General features: G+C 35.0%; 3 protein-coding genes across 8 annotated transcripts; 1 reads left to right on the forward strand and 2 right to left on the reverse strand.

Moving 5' to 3' along the window:
* Positions 1-52: 52 nt before the first annotated feature.
* Positions 53-6,074, reverse strand: LOC149623447 (hexokinase-2-like). Of its 3 annotated transcripts, XM_089853399.1 has the most exons (11): positions 5,886-6,072; positions 3,967-4,129; positions 3,515-3,654; positions 3,225-3,440; positions 3,063-3,162; positions 2,584-2,643; positions 1,861-2,068; positions 1,624-1,779; positions 1,387-1,526; positions 696-832; positions 53-609 (listed from the first exon to the last, which is right to left on the reverse strand). In XM_089853399.1, exons 1-11 carry the CDS (start codon positions 5,913-5,915, stop codon positions 535-537), a joined length of 1,425 nt encoding a protein of 474 aa, XP_089709525.1. In that variant the 5' UTR covers positions 5,916-6,072; the 3' UTR covers positions 53-534. The 3 variants fall into 3 exon arrangements, with proteins under 3 accessions (XP_089709525.1, XP_089709526.1, XP_089709527.1); XM_089853400.1 differs by lacking the exon at positions 2,584-2,643 and having other exon boundaries at positions 5,886-6,071; XM_089853401.1 differs by lacking the exons at positions 53-609; positions 696-832 and adding an exon at positions 951-1,316 and having other exon boundaries at positions 5,886-6,074.
* Positions 6,075-8,414: 2,340 nt separating this feature from the next.
* Positions 8,415-19,218, forward strand: LOC149623448 (protein Skeletor, isoforms B/C-like). Of its 3 annotated transcripts, none has more exons than XM_089853385.1 (14): positions 8,415-8,581; positions 11,499-11,639; positions 11,704-11,776; positions 11,857-11,965; positions 12,029-12,270; positions 12,334-12,524; positions 12,572-12,915; positions 12,985-13,150; positions 13,215-13,571; positions 13,644-13,786; positions 13,857-14,094; positions 14,166-14,609; positions 14,882-15,045; positions 15,149-19,218. In XM_089853385.1, the coding sequence occupies exons 1-14, from the start codon at positions 8,530-8,532 to the stop codon at positions 15,278-15,280; spliced, it is 2,796 nt and encodes a 931-aa protein (XP_089709511.1). In that variant the 5' UTR covers positions 8,415-8,529; the 3' UTR covers positions 15,281-19,218. The 3 variants fall into 3 exon arrangements, with proteins under 3 accessions (XP_089709511.1, XP_089709512.1, XP_089709513.1); XM_089853386.1 differs by having other exon boundaries at positions 12,593-12,915; XM_089853387.1 differs by lacking the exon at positions 8,415-8,581 and adding an exon at positions 10,890-11,415.
* Positions 15,304-22,594, reverse strand: Nt5b (5' nucleotidase B). 2 transcript variants are annotated; one of them, XM_089853394.1, is made up of 16 exons: positions 21,142-22,225; positions 20,298-20,453; positions 19,939-20,130; positions 19,769-19,864; positions 19,556-19,702; positions 19,395-19,488; positions 19,252-19,331; positions 19,115-19,175; positions 18,998-19,045; positions 18,764-18,856; positions 18,626-18,692; positions 18,322-18,544; positions 18,200-18,260; positions 18,051-18,108; positions 17,245-17,363; positions 15,304-17,167 (listed from the first exon to the last, which is right to left on the reverse strand). In XM_089853394.1, exons 2-16 carry the CDS (start codon positions 20,417-20,419, stop codon positions 16,829-16,831), a joined length of 1,800 nt encoding a protein of 599 aa, XP_089709520.1. In that variant the 5' UTR covers positions 20,420-20,453; positions 21,142-22,225; the 3' UTR covers positions 15,304-16,828. The 2 variants fall into 2 exon arrangements, with proteins under 2 accessions (XP_089709520.1, XP_089709521.1); XM_089853395.1 differs by lacking the exons at positions 15,304-17,167; positions 17,245-17,363 and adding an exon at positions 17,571-17,764 and having other exon boundaries at positions 21,142-22,594.
* Between the last annotated feature and the right edge of the window lie 12 nt (positions 22,595-22,606).

Here is a 22,606-nt window from a genome sequence, read left to right on the forward strand (position 1 = left end):
AATACGATTTCTCTAATTATAAATTTTGTTAGAATAAGAGACAATAACCTCATTTCAACATGATTAACAACTTTTATTAACAAAAACACATCAATGACCTGTCTACTAAAATATTTCGATGAAGTTTACGCTATTTAAAAATGAGAAACTTCCTAACTACCAACGGTAGTCATTTTTGACATGATATATCTATGGCTTTATTTTGTTTTAACGAATAGTTATTGCGCTATTTACATTCTCTTAGACAGCCATTGATGTTTGTTTAATATATTTTTAACCATGAATTAACTGTGTGCTTTTTTATATCGTATCTTACAATGTTAAAAAATAACCTACAAAATATTTTAACAAACAAAATTGTCCCAAAAAAAAAAATAAACAGTTAAAATTCTGTTTCTATATTTTTCGTAAACCCTCTTAGTATTTTTTTACGTACTGAACTTTCACTATAAATTATAAATGCGGTCGGTATTCAGTCAAAGAGGGCGCCAATATATTCTTTGTACACCAATTTTAGTCTAGTCATCTATTCCCTCATTCTCTACACGCAACAGCGGCTACTAACGCAGCACCACGACCACTACCATCTTCCGATAACATTAGGTCAAACTGAAATGAAATCAATTTAGATATTTATTTGACTGTGAAAAATCTTAAGTGTTTAAGTTTAAGTTCGGTAGGAAATAATTATATACCTTAAAGTCAGGCTCTGTTAATTCAGCGATTTTCCTCTCCATGAGATTGTGAAAGTGTGGGTGGTACCTGTAAACTGATCCATCTACACCGACGGTAGTTCTGGGTCTCTTCATTTTATTCAAAATGGTAGCGATAGCTATTTAGAAACAAAAAATAAATTAGTTTGCGACTAAGAAATATCAGGGAGCCCGTACCGGTCCTATAATTCCTATAAATTCCTATATTTTTGAAGCAGTCCTATATTATCCTATAATTTCATGAAAGGTCCTATGATGTCCTATATTTTTGACTTAGTCGAAGTTTTCGTATAGTTTAGCATCAAATTTATCAAAATTTAGCTTTTTTTTAATCGAGATCACATTTGAATGGAGACCGAAATTGCGGAGCTCGCTTAGGATTTTTTATATATTATATTATGTTATATTTTAATTAAGTTCTTCTGAGTTTTCAAAGTAAAATCTAATTTGTTATTTTTTATTTTTTGGGATTTTTCTACATAGTTTAAGCCCAAAATTGTATTATATATGAGCTGCATTTTTAGTCCTATATTTTCCTATAAAAACACGTGATTTTTTTCTCCTATAAAATCCTATAATTACGGAAAAAAATTCCTATTTTTCCTATAAGGAATTTAAGTTTAAGAGTGGGCTCCCTGAAATATCCATAAATAATGTTTAACAATTAACATACCAGCGGAGACTAAGAACGCCGCTCTAGTTGATACACGGGCGCATATAAGTTGAACACAGGCACATTCAATGTCAGTAGCACCATCAATACCGCATTCTACCAAAACTTTACGAGTTTCAGCAAGGTTATTGCGACCATCGCTATTTATATATATATTTGATAAGTTCTTCGTTAATATAAGCGCAATTAAGTTGTTAAAAGGAAAAAAAAAAATGAAAATATGAAAATTATTATTACCTCTCAATTCTGGAGATGAATTGAGTTTGAAATGCGTAAGGTTTTCTTATTAAATCAGAGCCTTTTCCGCCAAATAATAATTTATTATCTATAACATCGACTATAACGCGGCGAGCGATTTCACCCATGTACATTCCAGAAATCATTTTTTCGAATCTGTTAATCAAAATACCAAAAAAAATATTAATTAATTACTTACTTAAATAAGAAGACGCGAAATAAACTTCCGAAACTTACATTTGCTTGCCAGGGTTGAGAGATTCGGTATCTACTTGACGGTCAAATTTTGTGCGCAAAAACTCTAGGCAACCATTATCGCCAAATGCACCCCATTCGGTATTAACAATGACTTGCTTAGGTCTATTCTTTCCGTCATCTTGCAAATGTTCTTGCCACAATTCCACATCGTCAATTTTTTCCATATAACACGCGTTAGTTCCGGTTCCTGTGGGCAAAGCGCGGGAAAAAAAAAAAAAAAAAACACATTTATCCAAACATCAAGTGTGTAAAAACTGTACAAAATATTCTCTGCGAAGGAAATTGTTTAAAAATTAGCTCTGATTAGGTTTTTTTTTTCTCTCCATAATTGTTGCAAAAGCCACAGTTTTTTCTATATATTAAGATAGCTGCGGCTATTTGGATGGATTTAGTTATCTAATTAGCCTTATTCCTGATCAGCGCCATCTACCCATAGCGGTGACTTTGAGAACTACTTTAAGCGGCAAGCCAATCAGATGTCGCTAAAATCTGGTGACGTCATTTTTGGTAAGACCCGAGAGTGCCAGTCAGTGACGTCACCAGATTTTAGCGACATCTGATTGGCTTACCGCTTACAGTAGTTCTCAAAGTCGCCGCTATGGGTAAGTGGCGCTGATCAGGAATAAGGCTAATTGAAGTGGTATAATCATAAAGTGGGTAATCGGGACAGAGAGAGAGAGAGAGCGTAATGGATGCCTTTGCCTTTGAACGGTCTCCGAGCCGACTCCAGACTATCCACGAAACAAGCGTTGGTGCCGGTGCCTAAAAATTCCAAAGGCCCAGTTTGTACCACCAAGAATTATTCTACTTTAGAAGTATTTAGCATTTTCGCAAGTTTTTGATTTTAAGTTTGTTTTTTGTTTTCGAATAATTATTCGTGAAAGAAGAAAAAAAGCATTGTGTGCCATCATAACAAGCCTCTAACTTATAGCCTGATACGAACTTTTTAAAAAGTTTTAGCGGATATTTAAAATCTAAAATTACATTTGAAGAAACTGTCCAAATTGACTGACCCCTAACAGTAACTCGCCTCAAATTTCAAACAAAGCAAAGGCAACCAATTGAAAGATAGATAGATAGATATCTGATATTTAGTGTGTGAAAAGTAAAAGTGCACAAACGCCCCAAGCAAATGTGCGTAGAATATTGAAGAATATGTATATCTTCAGTTTATAACTCACCGACAATGACGCCAACTCTGCACTGACGATTTTTATGAGCGCACGACATTAATGTACCAGTTGTATCATTGACAACGGCTACTACGTCAATATCCATATCCTAAAATAGGCGAAATTATTATTTTAACAAACAGATTAGGACATTGTTTTTGAATGGCATACTTTTCTCCTCCTAACTGCGTCCCTGAGCAATTGGACTACGTCCTGTCCTTCCACCCCAGCGCATTTGAACCCTTTAGTCCAGGTTACTAAACGCGCTTTGGTCAAACCTTCTTGGCGACAAGGGAAACTGAATGTGAATCCCAGCGGAAGTTTCGTTTCCTTAAGGCCTAATTTTTCCACAAAGTGTGAAAGACACTCGGCAATGTGGTTGAATAACTGTTAATGTTATTGTTTAAGTGTTAGGAGTGAGTGAATAACTAATAAAATAAAAAGCAAGTATGCGCTTGTACTTTTTCACCAGATCCCTGCATAATTTCTTGGGGAATAGCGTAGATATCATTTTCCATTCGAAATTCATCGCCATTTAGTTCAATCAGTAGCACCCTAAAGTTTGTTCCACCCAAATCCAGAGCCAAAAATTTTCCTTGTTCTATTAAAAGAAAAGTAAAACACGGTATATTATTTTTCACATTCCCCGCATACGTCAGATTTAACCTCACACTGTAATACTATAATTTGTGCCAAGATATCTTTCAACCCCCACCCCCACCCCTGTCCGAATCCAAAACAATGAAACAATTTATAACATTGTCAGATATTCAAATGCGTTAAATGTAGCGATACGTCAATGCCATTTATTTTTATTTGTCATTGAGGCGCGGGAATTATTATTGAAACACGTAACAATTAGCCTCAAAGTGCCGATGGTATTTAATTAGTAACAAAAAAATCAATTAATTACCACTCCCATCAGGCACACTTCGAACGAAAGTGGGGAACATTTTGACGGTGGCATTGTCATTGGTGTCCTTCCCCAAGCCGCTTTTAAATTCCTTCAATAGTTGATTGCTGACTCGTTCCAGTTGATCATTTGTCAGGACGAAATCTCTGCTTAAGGCTTCAATCTTACCGGAAAAAAAAAAAAATAATTTTAAACGTCAAAATTGGGGTCAGACTGACAGAAAAGAAATTTCGATAAATTAATAAATTAACGCAAGATCTTGACCAACTAGTTTAGTTCGGATTATATTTTTTTAAGTGACCTGGTGGCCTTCTTTCCTTAAGTGTTTAAGCCTTTAATTCTAAAGAATGGGCATGGTTTAAAAACCTAAAATCAATTTAACTTAAGAGAAAAAAAAAACCTCGATTTTGACACATTCAACCCTATTAATTTGAATAGATGGAGAAAATTTTGCAAAATAGCTTATATGTTTGTCATTTTCCCCCTCCCCTCCTTTCCCCGCTTCACCAAGCGTAAAAACGTTGTCGGATTGGATAATAAACGTATATATCTGTAAATGTATCAAAATGACCTTGGCAATTTAGCTCCTAAAATTAACTCGTTTTTATACCTGACATGTCTAAGAATGCTAATACCGTTACCCTTTTTAAAGCTAGCGAGATAAAAAAAAGAACCAAAAGGGAACTAATTTCGACTAATGAACAGTGTTGAAATTTGAACCCAAGATCTTTAGATTTACCCCTAGTTATTTCGAAACTGATTTTATTTCATTATCAAAGTCAAAGTCGTTATATTTTTTTTAATGGAAAGCTTGATAAGCTTTCAACTGATAAGAAACTTAAGATTAACTATTTAAATTTTAAATGACGACACACCATCTATATTATACGCAACTTATAACGTGACTTATTTATTTATGAATAATTTTATGAAGAGTTTTTTGACTCTTAGAATTTTTTCTTTTTGGGCATATTTATCGGAGATAGTTTAATATCCAGTCTAGACTTTTTCGAATGACACCACTCCACCCTAGCCTTGAACCAGATTATACCAGTATAACTTTAAGGAAATATTTCCAATAAATTAATTTTTTCTTTAATATAATTCCTAAACTAACCAGCTGAGAAAGTCAGTACTTGTACTTGGAAAACCGGTCATCAAGGTAGAACTACATGTATATTATTCGCGACTACCTTCGTGGATTTTAATACAAAGATATTTTATATAATGGATGTTCTTCAAAACCAAGGAGATATTTTTCTATCTCGCTCATATCGTACCATTATAATTAAAAATTCTGAATTTGTTAATAAAACCATTAGATTAATGGAGAAGGGCAAATTAGAGGTTGCCTAATGCTATGTATTCATGGACAGTTGTTTCTTCCTTTTATAATTCAGTGTTTATAATTTTAAATTTAAGCACGGATAAATATGGGCATCAAGGGGGTTTTATTTGTAATTAATCATCATAAATGTATCTTTTTAGAGCGGCAAACTAGTTTTTAATTAGCAATTGTTTATAGTTTCGCAAGGTCCTTCAGATACTCAAACACCACGTTTAATATTTTCTATAAACAACTCTTGTTTATCTAATTAAAATCAATATTGATATCAAAACTAAAAACAAAATTTGAGAAATTTAATGTAGAGGTTTAAAACCAGAATTTTAAGTTATTTTTTCTCTCTCCTCTAAGACTACGGACTTTGAGAACTAGTTTTTAAGAAAAATTTATCTTAGGATTTTTTAAGCGCGGTGTGCCCCTGCAATGGTGGCTTTTTAGAATTGAATATAACGGAGATGCACTACGGTACGGAGTACAGGGATTCTGAGTACAGAAAGAGAGATAGAGAACCATAACCCAAACAGAGTCTTAGATAAATTTCGCGATTATTTAGAAAATTAGATTTCAAACTCACTTTTAATAAAGTTTCTGATTCCGATGTCATTATCTCGTTTGGTCTCGACCGATACGGCAGGATAACTTTGATTAAATGAAAGAAATTATGCCCGCTCCGACTGTAATAAATGAAAGGCGAGAGTATCACAAAATTACGTCGAGCCTGAAGGAGGGCGGAAGGACGAAGGCCGTGTTTCTCTAGTCTTCAAGTACACGTTTGCAAACCGACCTATCACGGCCCACTTTGATAACGTTCAGTGTACGCCCTAAGCCTACTATAAAGCCTCAGCGTTAAAATGGCTTCTCCCAGTTCCCGCGAAGTATTTGTAACATTCCGTAACTGGCGCCCCCTATAATTCATTTCATTTACGCCATTCCACGAAAATTATCCGCGTTAATTGGGTAAATTATACAGAAGGGCAAGATAGAGTATTGGACCAAAGTTCATATAACTTATTAATCCTATTTTTATAATTTGACTTAATTACCGTTATGGGAAAGTAGATTATTTGGCGCGAAATTTCAAGTTTTTAACTAGCGGGTAGACCTAGCGGCTGTAAAAGACTATAATGGAGGAACCCTGCGGCTTGATGTTGTAGGCCTTGAATTAAACTATCGATATCTCGTGGGCTCTAATGAAAGAGCAAAAGTTATTAAGGGAAAAAAGAAAGTAGCTGACGTAATTCAATGGCTGGCATACGTGCCTCCATTTTTACGCGTTTTCATTGGTTGTCGCAAAGCGCCAACTATGACGCTCCACCTTCCTTTATATCGTTTATAGCGAAATGACGCAATACTTTATGCATGACTTCAATTCACTTCCTACGTAACTAAGATTTCTACCCTCTTTCTTAAAAACTATTTACAATCTTACAGAAAAAAAGGAAAAGAAAAACCCAATGAGCTTTGCATCACTTTATCGCACGAAAAACATTTTTAATGACTCGTGAAAAAATAAGCCAGACCGTTTTGTAAAAATATATATCCTAAATTATGATAAATAGGCGCGATTAGAAACAACCCTTGACACCAAAAAACTGGATACCCCTATTATATTTCAAACCAAAACACACCTAAACCTTCAACCTTTTAGTAGAATAGCCACAAGGATATAAATATCATGAATGAAAAATAAAACAAAATCTCGGAAAAATCGATTGAAATGGTTTAATATCGATGGACAGACAGACAGACAATGTAACGTCATAGGTTGGCGAAAACGGGAACCTTTTCACAAAATTTATAATGACGGATATAAATGTAATACTTCTGTCTATTCGTAAACACATTTATTTAAAATCCGGAGCCATCCAGACTTTTACGTGATGTTCAGCGCGACACTAATTTTTAAAATTCTTTTATTATTGCGCAAACATTCGGGAACACCTTAATATCTGACACTATCTAATTTTACAATGAGTAAATCTTTAATTTCTTCCCGTAGAGTAAAATAACTACGTTGTGAGATAATTTCACAACCGCGGTTTATTTTGACAGACTAGAGTGTTTTTAATCTATATATAGTTAAGATAAGGAATATTTTCTCGTAATTTGAATCCTTCCATCATCGCACCATCCCAAATGGTTCGATAATAAAATTGATTAATCGACTGGAATTCCCGCGACTTCAATATTATTTGATTGCATCAGAACTTGGAATTTATTTTTCTAGCGATTTTTCTTTTCTTAACTTCCAGTTCTGAAATCAATCTAAACCCGTTCTATAAACCTTGAATTTTTTTTAACATCTATGCCTATGTAATTTCACATAATACCTTCATTTCAAAATATTTTATTATTATTCTTCTAAGCGACTTTTGCGTGCCCTTGAAATTTTGGCAGACACGTTTTCTCAACCGTGTTGTAAATAAATTTCAAGGAAGTACGTCAAAGTTAACAAGAATGGCTTCTTTTTTTATCGTTCTTTTGGAATGATAATGTATTCTGTATTGTTATTTTTTGCATACTCGTAAGAATAAGAAGCTCGTGTTTAGGCTGTATTTAATTAAAGCCACGTGTATCACCCTCGTGAGAAACGAGTCCCTGATCCCGCCATATTCGAGTTGGCCTACTCGTCCTAATTGTTTTGCCTACAGTTTGCCAATCAGGTCTATTTGTTGATGATACCTTCGGATTAATATTGGTTGTCCTAATTATGAGCGTTATACTGGTAGCACATAAAGTTTAGCTCTCAGGCAAATGCCACTGATAATTTTATGGGTGGTACGTATCGTGGTTTTGCGTTAATGTCCCGGAGTCATTTCCATCTTCCAGTTTCCCACCAGTCAAGTCTTAGATTAACACCCACTTGATAGACGATTTTTAACAGTGCCCGGTACTGTTGGTACTGTTAACCTTCTTGGATATAGCGCGTTAACTGTCTCGCAGTCATCCTGGCTCCCGTTATCTTTCACTTCCTTTTAATCAAGATTAGTTCCGGTATTAGGAAGACCGGATTCTGGGTTATTGTGGGGTTCCTGTATGTTGATGGTACTTATAAAACTCACCAGGGCTTTTTTGAAGGTTAATAACCCTCTCTAGCCTTCGATTCGGAAAAAAAACTTCTTTTGGTCCGTTAGTGTGTGTATTTCGATTAAGAAGTAAACAAGAATGTGTTAGGTGTTCCTCAAGTTCTTGCTCAGTAAATACTTAAAAAGTTAAATATGGCCAAAGCTGAATTGGCCTTCGTTATTTTACTCTTTTTTCTTCTAAATGGTGAGCTATATTTTCAGTAAATTCTTTTTCGTATAAATGGATAAATAGAGTTTTAAAAAATATCGATTTTAAGAAATGATCTTGACATATAAAATGGTAAAACTGGCGTTTTTATGGGGAATTGGCAGGACATGTTATTTTTCTATAGAGCCTAATGGAGTCAAAACTCGCGAGTTGCCGCTTCCCTGTTCAGTAGAATTCTTTCCCTATTTACTGAGAAATTTAAGTATTCAAGAAAAACTAGTCGTGTTTTAATGCCATGTGTTTATCGAAATTTTGAAATGTCATTATAGATTAGTTTAAAATTAAGTGGAAATTTGTTGATCTTGAGAAAATTCTTACAATTGATAATTCAACATTTCCCGCATTTTTTATTACCCATTTCCGTGGCAACGGCAACGCTACTGCTATCTACTTCCCGTCTTTATTCAAATTCCATAATCTTGCCGCGAATTTTATTTTACTATTTATTATGTAACTCTGTTAAAATTTTATTTTATTTTGTGCTTTAAAACGTGACTTGCAGGTAATTTTCAGAATATTATACCTTAACTATATAAATATTCCTATATCACAACATTGAGTACGGTTATATCATTACGTTACATATAGGATACGTTGCTTGTGTATATTTTCCTTGTCTTTCTCAAGTTAAATCGTTGCCTACGTTAAATAAGGCCTGTGCACGGTAGTTTTGAAGGGGTGGACTTTTAAGAAACGCGACTTCTTATTTTCCGCCTATTTTTACCGCGAAACGGCATTGATAGCTGGACCAAAACGCGCGCGAAAATGAGTATTTCAAATTCCAAGAGCGAGGAAATGAACATTTCAAATTATTTAGGTCCAGCTAATAGCGCCTCAGGTGAGAGAATTTGGCAACATAAATTGCCAAAATAAAAATAAAAAACGGCGCCGCGCACAGGCCTTGATTAACGTAGGCAACGGTTAAATGAACTTTAAAGTTTAAATCTCCATGTTTGCAGACGCCATATTAGGTCAATTGCGCGCAGTGTACATTTTTATATCAACTTTTCTACTTTAATGTGTTTATTCATGCTTTTAAAACTATTTCACTGGTAACTTTATCGATTAACGTTAGTGTCTTTTAAAAACTGTATCAAATTTCAACCGAAAACGTGTTATTCTAGTGTTCTAGAAATTGTTGTTGTCTACCACTAAGCCTTTGTTACCATTACTGATGAATCCATCCAGCGGTTCCAGCTGCCTGGGGGTTTCGTTTTTGTCCTGCTAGGCCGCCAAGGGCGTGAAGATGGGGAGTGTCATTGAACTATAATAAGAACTTAAGTTAAGCTACCTGGAGGAAGTTTAAAAACGATTTTTAACCTGTAATAGCGCGATAGACAGGTCTTTCTAATCCTAATTCCTATGGAAATAAACCGGGTCTTAGTTATTTTGAAGATGTGACACTACCTTGAATAATGTCTTCAGTTAGTTATTGCCTTTGGCCAAACATACAAAGTGATTTACTAAGTGCGCAGCATCTCGCTTCATTAAACATGTATTTTTTTTCCTAATGCTGGAAACAACTTGATTCGCATTGTACCTGACACAAAACATCGACTCAGAACTTTGATTTGAAAAAAAAAAAAGAAAAAATTTATAACAACAAAATGAATGAACAAAATTATTTGCTTGATTCCGAGGCTATTTTAAAGAAAATATTTCGTTTCCTTAGGCGACGCGTTGTTTTAGGACTTATATTTGGTCTTTCGTTAATTTATTGCCTTACCAGTTTATTCTGGCCTCATAATTCTGGACTTTTAATCAGTAACGAAGATGTGGCTGATATTGAATCTTCTTTGCCTATGAGAAACCCAAATCAACCTTTTCAATGGCATGGTGGTCCTGAAACCAACGAAACTGACGAAAATTCTATGCCAAAATTTTGTAGAAATTCTGTTCAAGGGAAAGTTCTTATATCTGACGATAGAGGTTACGTTTGTCAAAGATTGAACATCTTATCAAATGGTTGTTGCGATATTAAGACACCCAATACGAAACTATATTCTTGCGAAACTTGCCAAAGTAACGGTTGTTGCAGTATTTACGAGTATTGTATCTCTTGTTGTATGCAGCCTGAAAAGAAAGTACTTTTGCAAAAGATACTGGGTCAAGCGTCTGAGACTTTCAGTATTTTATTCGCTTCCATTACCGACCATTTTGAATTGTGTTTAGCGAAATGTAGGACATCTTCGCAAAGCGTTCATCATGAAAATTCTTACAGAGATCCTAAAGCGAAACATTGTTACGGCGAATATCCGCCAGTAGTACATTTGACATCGTCTTAACATTTAGTTTTGTATTATAGACATAAGCGCTTTTTAATATAGAGTTAAATACGGAATGTTTTAATTTATTAATTTCCGATGAAATTGGAATGTTTTGTTTGACTGACCAGAAATATACCCGGTGCTCCATAGACTAATTCTAATCTTAAAATAAGCTAGATGTTACTTAAAGTAATTAAATTTGAGAAAATACTTCGCGTCAACCGACTCGAGAAAACTTTTAATGATGCTTCCAATGAGTAGCTTTATAGAGTTTAATTTTTATCAGTTAACCGGTCCGGTACTGCAATTGAAACTGAATATTAAGTCCAAGATGTTTATAGAGATGAAGTTTTTTATTTGTGTAATTCGCTGTCGGCTTTATATTCCCCTTTAATTTGAGGATTTCTAGAGTTATTTCTCTGTGCACGCAGTTACGTGAACATGTGGTTCAAGCAAACATGATTTGTGAATACTTGGTTCCTAAATATTTTAACCTGTGCAATAAATATAGTTTTACAAAAAAAAAAAAAAATAAATAAATTGGTATCTAAAACATTTCTTAGAACACTGTATAGATCTATGAAGAATCAACGTGTTAAATCCGATTTTATTTAATAATCTTATAGAAGTAACTAATGGAGCAAAATACTATGGAAAATATATTGGAGAGTTGAAAGATACAATACACGACGTTAGTGCAAAAGTGTACGCTGCAAATCAAAACAGCTTTTATATTGTTGGATTCAATTATGATGGACTCGCGCCTGGTACTGAATTGAAATAACGAAAAAAGCTTATTAGATTATTAAAACTGTAAATTTCCGTTTAAAGACGCTCATTTTTGGGCTGGAACCTCGGAAACCCCGGGTCCTGATGGATTTCTCATACCAGATGAGATGGGAAGGTACTATTGATAATTAAAAATAATTTTCTCGAAACCAGAACTTTATCTCGCTCAAGTCCAATGCAATTTGTATTTCGTAGCAACGAACCCCTTATGCGTTCCACCAACAAAAACTTTGTCATCACGCTTCCTCAAGACCGTAAAATTAAAGATGTGAAATGGCTTAGCATTTGGTGCAAGAGGTTTCAAGTATGTTTTAGCACAGTCTATCCTTAACGTCAACGATGCTGAATTCGCGCAATTTTTCTTCAGGCACTACTTGGATACGTAGCCATTCCAGTTGGGTTTGAAGCTCCTAAAGAAAAACCTTTAGATCCTTTGCCAACTTTTGCTCACGGTGTACGATCAGCTCCCATTGTTATCAAGGACGCGAAAACGCTTTATGTTCCCAGTCTTTACTATGATGGAGCTGCGCCTGACGCTTTCTTTTTAGTTGGAACTGGTCGCTATGTCCATCACGACGGAGCGACGAAATTGGCAAATGAGGATGGAAAGTGCGTGGACCATTCTTTAATGTAATATTATTCTTACATAAAGCCAATGTAAATTTATTTCAGAATGGATCGAATTAAACGTGGTTTTAACGGAGAGAATATCAAGCTAACTCTACCGGGAGAAATGACTGTTTTTGATATAGATTGGTTCAGCATTTATTGCATACGCTATGAAGAAAATTTTGGTCATATCACATTCCCGGAAGATCTAAATGTGCCCGCAGTTTTACCCAACTTAAACAAACGATTTAAACGTAGGTTTTGGAAGCCGACGTTTAAAGATAATTTCTCTAAGTTTTAGGCCAAATTTTACGCAATATAGAAGGCAAGAAGAAGTTGCGCTATTACGGAAGTTTTGTCGGAGATTTGGAACAAACAATTCATCAAGTCAAAGGATCCGTTTTTGTGGCTGGATCTAGACATATTTTCATTCAAAAGTTTAACTACGATGGACTTGGACCCGAGGTTTATTTTACTATCGGAACTACCCCTAGACCATCGAGACACGGTTACAGAATTGCCAATGAACTTGGAAGTAATCAAGAACTGGGAAAATATGATTCTCAAGATATTCTATTAACCTTGCCTAAAATGTGGACGTTGAAAAGAGTTAGATGGCTGAGCATTTGGTCCAAGCGAATTGGAGTATGATTTATTTTGTAATGATTTGGTAGAGGAATCGGAGGATTTAGTCTGGAAACTGATTCATTTCAGGGAAGTTTTGGCCATATAATTTTCCCTGATAACATTGAATGTCCGCAAGAATACGATCTTGGGCCATTTGAAGGATTTTATCACGATGTTCGCGCGTCATCAATAGTTATCAAAGACGCTAAAACTATTCAGATTAAGGATCTACATTATGATGGCTTAGGACTCGGTTAGTTTTAGCAACACCTAAGAGTCAAATAACGCGAAAGATTGACCACAAATATTTTACTTAGATGCCTACTTTCTCGTTGGTAATGGGTCCGAGCCAAATTCAAATGGCATTACCGTACCAGATGAATCTGGAAGTACCAAACTCATCCACGAATACACTGGACACGATATTACCTTACTCTTACCGGGAGATTTGACTGTCTTTGATATAAATTGGTTTTCTATTTACTGCATCTCTTGCGACCAAGATTTTGGACACATGGTCATTCCCCGTGATTTAAACGTCCCTCCCGATATGCAGTACATGAAACTGACTAATATTATGTACGATAATTGCGAAGAGGTGCTTCATAACCAACTTCAGGTCTATTGGAAGATTGTTGGTGATACAATCTTCTTCCAATATAAGGGAAAAGCTGGTAAATCACGTAACATTGGCCAGCCGCATTCTGAAAACGTTAATAACTTATTTTCATCTTTCGCCGCTGTAGAATCAAATAATTATTTGGCCTTTGGTATCAGTCCTAATAATGCAAAATCAAAAATGGTCGGAGCCGATGTAGCGGTGGCCTATTTTGACGATAAAACGGGAAGAGGAAAAGTTGTCGATTATATTTTACTTTCAAAGTCACAGGTAAATATTAAATAGACTTGCCCAGTTTCACTCGCGCACATTTTATGTTGTAAATTAATTTTTTCCGTAGTGTTCAGATGGTTCTGGTTCTTGCCCTGATACTAAAGTAGGCGGAAGTGATGATTTTCAATTGATATCGAGTGAAAGAGAAAATGGCATTTTAACCATCGCTTTTACGAGAAAAATTAATACCGGCGATAGTAGAGATTTGCCAATTCGAACAACCATTCCTATCGCGATTGTGGCCGCTACTGGTCCCTTAAATAGCTACTTTGAAACCTCCTTCCACGCCAAACACTACACTAAACGTAAGATAAAAACCCGCCGTCATTTAATAATGTAGTTTAAATTTGAAATTCTCTTATAACTTTCGACTCAGAAACAACTAAAATACATTTTGGTCGCAAACCCACCGATAACTGCGCGCCATATTCATCGCGACCTTCAATTCATAAGAAGAAAGATTACGTTGGATGGCCGCCACTGAAAGTTGATAGCGAAGTTAATGTCTTCAGAGCCCAAATTGGACCAACTGGGGGTGAAAGAGGGTACCCCGCCATTACAGGACGTCAGTCTTGGGGGATTGCTTGGTGGATTAATGGATTATTAATCCCCGAGTTGACAGTTTATCGAGGAACAACCTACACCTTTATTGTAGAGGGTGGAAACAACGCGTCGAATCACGCGGCTTATCATCCGTTGTATATCACTAACAATCCCGAAGGAGGCGGTTATCAACGAAAGGAAGTTTTATTCACCAAGAACCACGAAGTCTACAGTGGAGTGGAGATTTTGCCAAATGACTCCATGGTTGTAACTGCCGGTAAGACAAGATAATAAGGGTGACGAGTACCATTTTTAGACTATACATCTCGAGCAGTGTTGGGCAAATTGCGAATGACGTTTTGCTACCAATTAAGTGGGAGAAATTCGGACCGGGAATGATGGAAAACTTGGTGAATTTGCCCACCACTGTAATCTCAAATAATTCAAGCGTTGGCAAAGCATCGCGAGTATTTGTGTCTTGGCCAAACGTCTCTTCCTCAAGTACTAGGCCCGCCCGTAGAAACAAAAAAATTTGATTTCTAATTTAAGCTGGAAGATTGTGCGAATGGAGACACAAGACAGTTGACAAGTGGGAAGAATCTAAAACATTTTTAGAGTACAAATTGACGCTTGAAAAAATATGCGAAGAAGGTGTCCCCGCACATTTCGAATGGACGCCTGATGAAACAACCCCCGATTTGGTTTATTATCAGGTAACCTTGAATTAGCGTTACTTTAGGGTGTCTATATTAAAGGTTTAGCTTGGTATCGTATTAAATTCGAGCTTGTCACCACCCATCGCGTTGATTTTTATAGTGTTTGATCCATCGCGACTTGGGATGGAAAATACACGTGAAGAATGCTGCCAAGGAAGAACATACGAATCCATCGGATGGAGCTTTGTTCAACAATGCTGAACCGCCTAATGCGGACTATGACAGAGATTAGGCGGTTCATTCCCAAATGGTATACTATTATTATAATTACTATTAATTTATTACCTTATTTATTAGCCAATTTAAATTATTTTAATAATAATAATAATAAACACTGCCATGCCAATATTACGTTGATTGCTACAGACAAATTTTTTTAACTTTAGTTTCTCATAAAAAAACTACAAAGAAACTAAAAAAATCGGCTAACACGAACCAACCAAAAGTATCGTACAATATTATTCTAACATTACATATATATCTTACAAATTTTTATTAGCACAAAATATAAAAATTCTTTTTTTTTTTTTTACCAAACACGCAAGCTACGTTACACATACTGTACGTAAAAGTATTTTTTTTTTCTTTCTCATTTAGTGATAAAAACTCTAAAGTTATTTATTTATTTATATTTGATTTATTTATTTATTTATATATCAATGAATTTTGTACCAAATTTTCTAATAATCTGATTTGGCTTGAGTTTTGAGAAAGTTAATTTTATCGAAAACTATCTAGCCGTTAATATCAGGGAGCCCACTCTTAAATTTATATTCCTTATAGGAAAAATAGGATTTTTTTCCCGGAATTATAGGATTTTATAGGAGAAAAAATCACGTGTTTTTATAGGAAAATATAGGACTAAAAATGCAGCTCTAATATAATACAATTTTGGACTTAAACTATGTAGAAAAATCCCAAAAAATAAAAAATAACAAATTGGATTTTACTTTGAAAACTCAGAAGAACTTAATTAAAATATAACATAATATAATATATAAAAAATCCTAAGCGAGCTCCGCAATTTCGGTCTCCATTCAAATGTGATCTCGATAAAAAAAACAGCTAAATTTTGATAAATTTGATGCTAAACTATACGAAAACTTCGACTAAGTCAAAAATATAGGATATTATAGGACCTTTCATGAAATTATAGGATAATATAGGACAGGTTCAAAAATATAGGAATTATAGGACCGGTGGGCTCCCTGTAATATTTATTAATGAAAACTGTTAATTCATTTTAAATTAAGTTTCCTAAAAGGTATAGGCACAAAAAATTAAGGCATGAAGACTCAATTTTTCTTAAAAATATTCAAAAACTCGGAAAGAAAATGTGCCATGTTAGTCATATTTTCACGCGGATAAATTTCATTTTAAAACACTAATTAAAACAAAGTTACGAGCGTAATTGGATGTTGGTTGTTAAAATGGCCGGTATATAAATTTAAAATACAACAAACATGACTCTTATTCTTTTCTTTTCCCATCGATATTTATTACTTTACTTCAATTAAGAGACTTCTGTTAATGAGGAAAAAACGTTGGCCGTGTTTCGAGGCAAACTAATTAACGCGCTTCAGTTTAATTAAGTGAAGTAGAAAAACGTAAGCGTAATTAACAAAAAAAAGAGTTTCAAAAACAAAATAATATAAAAAGCGGTGGAGCGAGACAAAAAAGTAAAATTTCAAAAATGCTGTGTGTAACTTTTAAAGATAGTTTAATTGCTTTATATAATTAATGTTCGTATTGTGTTAATTCTAGGGGTATGGTCGTGGTTTCAATGCTCGGCTGAGCTTGTGGCGCTTATCTGAAAAGAACTATTGGTGTTAGAAGTAGAAGCTGCGGTGCTGCTGCTGCTGGTGGTGGTGGTGGTGGTTTTTTCATTTTCTTCTTCTTCATCGTCTGTGTCATGGTGATGGGTTATATCAACAGGAATCTCGGCGTACAAGTGCGGCAATAGCGTATCGTGACGCTCTTTCTCTTGTTTGACAACCGTCCTACTCTGGTTGAAATCAGCTTCGACAACATCTTCAGACTCCATCTGCTCCTCAAGCTCCGAACCTCCATTCTCCATTGGAAAGCTTTCTAGTTGATCAACGGTTACTTCGTGGGGCATCTATGATTTATCAGGGGGGGAAAATGGTAAAGTTTTCGTTAATTTTGAATTTTTTTCAAGGGCGCTCCTTTGTTTACCAGCAGAGTTGGAGCGCGGAACATGTAGCTGAAGGGATAGTACATCAGATTAAGAACGGATGACGAGTAGAGGTCTGCAAATCGGCAAATTTGACTTGCGAAAAATGTTTGACGAGATCCTATTAGAAACGAAATTTTGGGCTTCAATAGTGTGAATGATTTGGTAAGCTATTTAAGCCTAAATTCTTGGCCTAAATAGCCTATTACTTTACGAGTACTATTTTTGCCCAAAATTTGGGCCGCCCTAAATAGAAAGGCCGCGCGACGAAGACTATTTAGTATTTAGGCCCTAAATGTTTAATCCCAGGAAAAACTGGGCCTAAATATCAGCATGAAGGACGTTGGCTATTGTCTCCAAGATTTGGGCCTAAATAGTCGTCGCCCATGTTAATATTTAGGGAGGGAGATAGAAACAAAACAAAAAAAAATATACGGAGATAAATTCTTGTTAGGCGTTTGCTTCCCTGGTGTGGTACGAGTGCATTTTGGATAGGTTTACGTAGAAAATCCGTATGTATAACTACACTTTGGAAAAAACATTTATTCATCCCTTATTGGGATTCAATATCTTACTATGGTTATAAGAGCAATAAGAAGGGGGTGTTTTGCTAAGACGCCAGACAAGGGAAGTGGTGGCAACACTCGATAGAATTTATCTTTGCTCATGCATTTTTGGCGAAACTTTATTCAATAATCTTTAGCGTTTTTAGTCTAAACCTAAGGCGTGCATTCAGTTTTTAGTTTTTGCCCAAGCTTTTGCCGCGAGACCATTTATTACTAAACTGGCAATAATGTTTGGGTCTTACCGGATCTGAAGGTACTGCCCAACATTCCGTAAGACATGTCCAATTCGTGAACAGCTTCCTAGATTACGAATGAAATGCGAGTATTTTAATTCCAAAACAATCCGCGATTAATTAATTAATTAAATCATTAGTAAAGCGTATATGTTTACCCTTATGTTAGATTTCAGTTCACTAATGTCGGGTTTTTCCATAGATCTACTGTCTAAATCCCTAAAATGTAAGTTTGGGTTAGTATAAATGTCCCTGAACAGCGAGATTAAATCAGCCCTACTTATATGTTTCGCCCATTTGAATATCTAAGTCCTGTAGCCGGTTAAAAAGATGCCACTTTCTAATCCAGACCTGCATTTCGCGTTGCAACTCGGGTACAATCAAAAATGTTCTCCATCCTCGCGTTTTCTTTGATTTTAAAATGTCTCCGTAAATGTGATCTCCCACGTACAAAACCTCTCGTCCTTTGGCTCCGATTAATTCGGTAAAAACGTCGCAAGAACCTTTTAATCGCCATTGGTACAAGATTGAGGAAACTTTTCTTCCATTTCAAAATCTAAGACCCTTAATTAAGAAAATATTACCGCCAGAATAGACTTGACCAGGTTGTAACGGACCCAAATGGATACCGATTCTTAAACTGCTATTGTTCTATGGATTGGTTAAAATATTTGATTAGCAGCGTAGTACTTGGCGCATTGCCAAATAGATTTATTACGTACTGTATCAACTTGTCTCATAATGGTGCCTTCTCCAAAAAATAGGGGTTTCCCCGCGTCTACCACAATGTAATCAAAATAAGTTTTCCAATCTCTCTACGTTTAAAAGAATAAGTCATTTTTAAAATGGTACAACTGTCTAATGGGTCAAAAAATTAATACTGGTGCTATTTCTGGAACCAAAATATAACTAAATCTAGCCCAATTAACCCTCTGCTATGGTACTATTATACTTACTTTCAAATTTGGATTATTTGGAAATTCAAAAAGATATTGCATAACTTTCTGTTGGATTTAAAATAGTTTTAATTACTAATAATTAGTGTTTAAATGTTATAAAAGCGGAAATTATACCTCGGTGTACCAAAAATCACTATTAGTGAGCAAAAATAATTTTTTCCCATGCTCCTTCATCCTAAAAAGACAATTACTTTTGAAATTATATTACGTTCTCAATCAACTTAATTCATTATTGATAAATAGTTATTAACCTGCGGAATAGAACCGGTAGCCTCTCATCTTTCATGATATATTTGTCGAGGTTATTTACAGTTTCATTTTTGAGAGATCCCTAAATTGACGTATTAGTTAAACCATGCAATTACATCTAGTCCTTTAAGAACATTTAAATTACATTCATATGCATGTGATCTACGGCGCCCCGCACATCTTGGAACATTGATTTGAAGGACATGAATAAGTTACCGGATTTGACTCCGTTTTTCGATCTATTGGTTAAAATTTCACGGAATTCAACAATGAAATTAATTTTTTTTAGGGGCTTTAACAACTCACGGAGTATATTGCGGCGAATTAGTGAAAAAATCTATTAAGCACGCTAAAATGTAAGCTTCGGGTAGATTGAAAAGGGTATTGAGAATGTAAATTCGGTTTTCATCCAATTGCAAGAATTTGTTAGGATACAGATTGTAAATTTCTGAACTGCAAAAACAGACAGACTCGCATTAAGATGATGAGTCGATGATTGGAAATTTTTTTTTATCTTACGTTTTCAAAAATTGGAAACCATGAACACAAACTAAAATATTTCCATACGCGTCAACCTTGAGTAAATTTCCGTATAGTGTGTCAAACCACAAACCTCTGAGAAACAATTTATAAAAGATGATATATAAACTTTTTTTCAGTACAATTCGTAAATATTTTAATTATTTTACCTAATTGGGAATTTTGGATCATAGTCAAAATCCTTTAATTCTTCGGGATAACCAATTTCGACTAATCTCCCTACTACTAATCTAAAACCTAAAGCTTCGTATTGAGGCGATGTATACTCTGCCAACGTGTAATCCATGTCAAAACCAAAAAACTTGATTTTTTCCAAGTGTAAACTTCGGTTGACAAAAACCCTTAAATATTATTATTACCAAAAGATTATTTGTGAAACAAGAATTGTGATTAATATGGTATCGGAAGTTCATAATCAACAAGCATTTGTTTCTGACGAAATAATATACTTTTTATATCTGAGATTATAAACTTCTGGTCCAGAATTGAAATATTTTGGAAATCAAACCTATGATGCGCTCCTCTAACGTGTTTTCTACTAAATCCATTTAGCAAAGTATTATTATCTAAATCTCCAGTTTCAGTGCTTTCGTCTCTCGATGACTTCTTATTCTTATTTAAAGCTGACATTTTCTTCACCCTGTTTGAGCCTTAAAGGCAATTTCTACAATCAGAGAGATTCAAATTTATTTTCTCAACATCGCGAAAAATTTTAATGAAACGCGTCTAGCCTCCTTTCTCAAGATAATATCAAAAACCTTGAAACTTTCTTATATCAAGTAAAAAAAATATATTTCTATAATTAGATGACCCAGGGAGATCACGTGCTTTTTGGAATGTCTCATTCTCATTAATCATTAAGTGACGTTTTTAAAAAGTGAAGATTAGAGAAATTTTTAGTTGTTTAATTAGACATTTTTATTATGAATGGAATAGAAACAAAATTATTCGGGCTATAGTTATATACGTATTTATTTTTCAATTGCTAAGTTAATTTTATCAATTGATAGGGTCAAAAGATGAATGGTTTTTAGAATGTTTCAAAAGACAGGATGTCGTTTGTCAATTCCAAGATTCTTGAGAGGAAAGCTTATACTTGTAGTCGTGAAGGTTTTACATTATATTTGTGGCCCCATAAAATTTGAAACCAGAAATTTTAAGACCTAGTTTTTTCGTTATATAATCACCTTATAAGGTACGTGTTTTATCTTGTTAATTATTTATTACTGATTAGAAACTAAGGTTAAGTATTTTTTAGCGATAAGGGACAATTTCTTTTCGTTTTTTCTTACACTTACAACATTTATTAATAATTTAATTATAATATAATACAATAAATATATGGAACAAACCTTTCACGCGACGAAAACTCTACAAGGTAGTTTTTAATTTCAAAGACTGCTTTAATAATAAAAGTTTTTATTAAAAATATAATTTAAGGGAGACCGTAAAACCTAAACTTATAATAACGGGTGATACTGCGCGTTTGACTTTTCCCGTAAAGATTACAGCGGCTTTGGGGATCTCAGCTGAGAGCCTGAGAGTACTTTTGGCATAGTGACGTAAAATTCTGAAGTACTGCGTGTGATTCGCGAGGAGCCTTTTATTTTTTGAGTCGGCCCCATTATAAATAATTATCGCGACCACTTGTTTCTTTGGAAAAAAAATCCCTTCTTGCTTTACACTGTGTTGAAACGCGGAAAAAACCTAATATTTTTTAGGCTATGGTGCCAAAATATATTGTGCCAAGCGTGAAAGAAATCACATATACGTTATCACAAGGTTACCGTATGTCGGCCTATCGCGCGTAGTGCCAGCTAAGCAAGGCCGTGGAACCACCGCCTTCAGAAGCAAATGAAAAGACTTCAATATTGCCTGCTTTGCTTTAGTCTCCTATGATTTTAAATAATCTATCAACCTTATAATAATAATAATTATAAAAAATAATCAATTGCTCCATGCAAGACGCAACCGTTTTACTGACTGCATCACAGGAAACATAGTTATATCGTTGTTTTTACCGGTGTATAGAGTGCTGTCAGAAGCGCCGGTGTGACGTCACCCATGCTGTTTTCCCATAAAGAAAAAACGGTAACTGTCATGGCCGCCCATTGCTTAAGGCAGACTCGTGACGTTTAACCTTGGATCTGACGTCACAACTGACAGCACTCTATTGCAGGTTTTACTTCGTAATGCTACATGCTTACTGAGAGCTAGTTCGAGAACGATGCGGTTTTGCAATTCATCTTCCTATTTAGTCTGTACCATAAGTAACATAATAACCATAAGTATGCCAATTAGCCAAAACTAACCATAAACCTATTTTCGGACCTTTTACGTCATCATAAGTTCGCGCCCAGCACAGAGACCCCTAGCGGTGGAAAATGAAGCGACTTCCGCCCCATATCGAAAATCCGGTTCAGAGGTTTAAAGAGACGCCGCCTGGCTATCAGCGCTGGAAACCCTCGTGGGAAAAATAAAAAATATTGGACATGAGAAAAAAACACGCGCTACCGTCAGGGTTGGAAATAAGGTGGATTTTGTTAGTGACACTGACCCCTCATGTTGGAATTATTAAAGGACCAGTGACCCTTGCATTAATTATTTTTTTACCGGTCCCATTATAAAATTTCTAAATTGGTGAGAATAAGAAGCGCGTAAAGACACAAAAGTAAAGAAGCTGAAAGTTCTAATTGATTTTGAATTTTTCACTGTAGGAAAAAGTAGCCTATCAAAATCAAAAACAGTTAACTTTTATTTCTTATTACAATTTTGCGACTATTTGCCACCTAAGACCATTAAACACTGTGTTTAATG

The sequence above is a fragment of the Phalangium opilio genome, unplaced genomic scaffold (assembly GCF_054372755.1).
Source record: "Phalangium opilio isolate 3A_F unplaced genomic scaffold, DU_Popi_V2 ptg000113l_1, whole genome shotgun sequence".
Classification (NCBI taxonomy): domain Eukaryota; kingdom Metazoa; phylum Arthropoda; class Arachnida; order Opiliones; family Phalangiidae; genus Phalangium; species Phalangium opilio.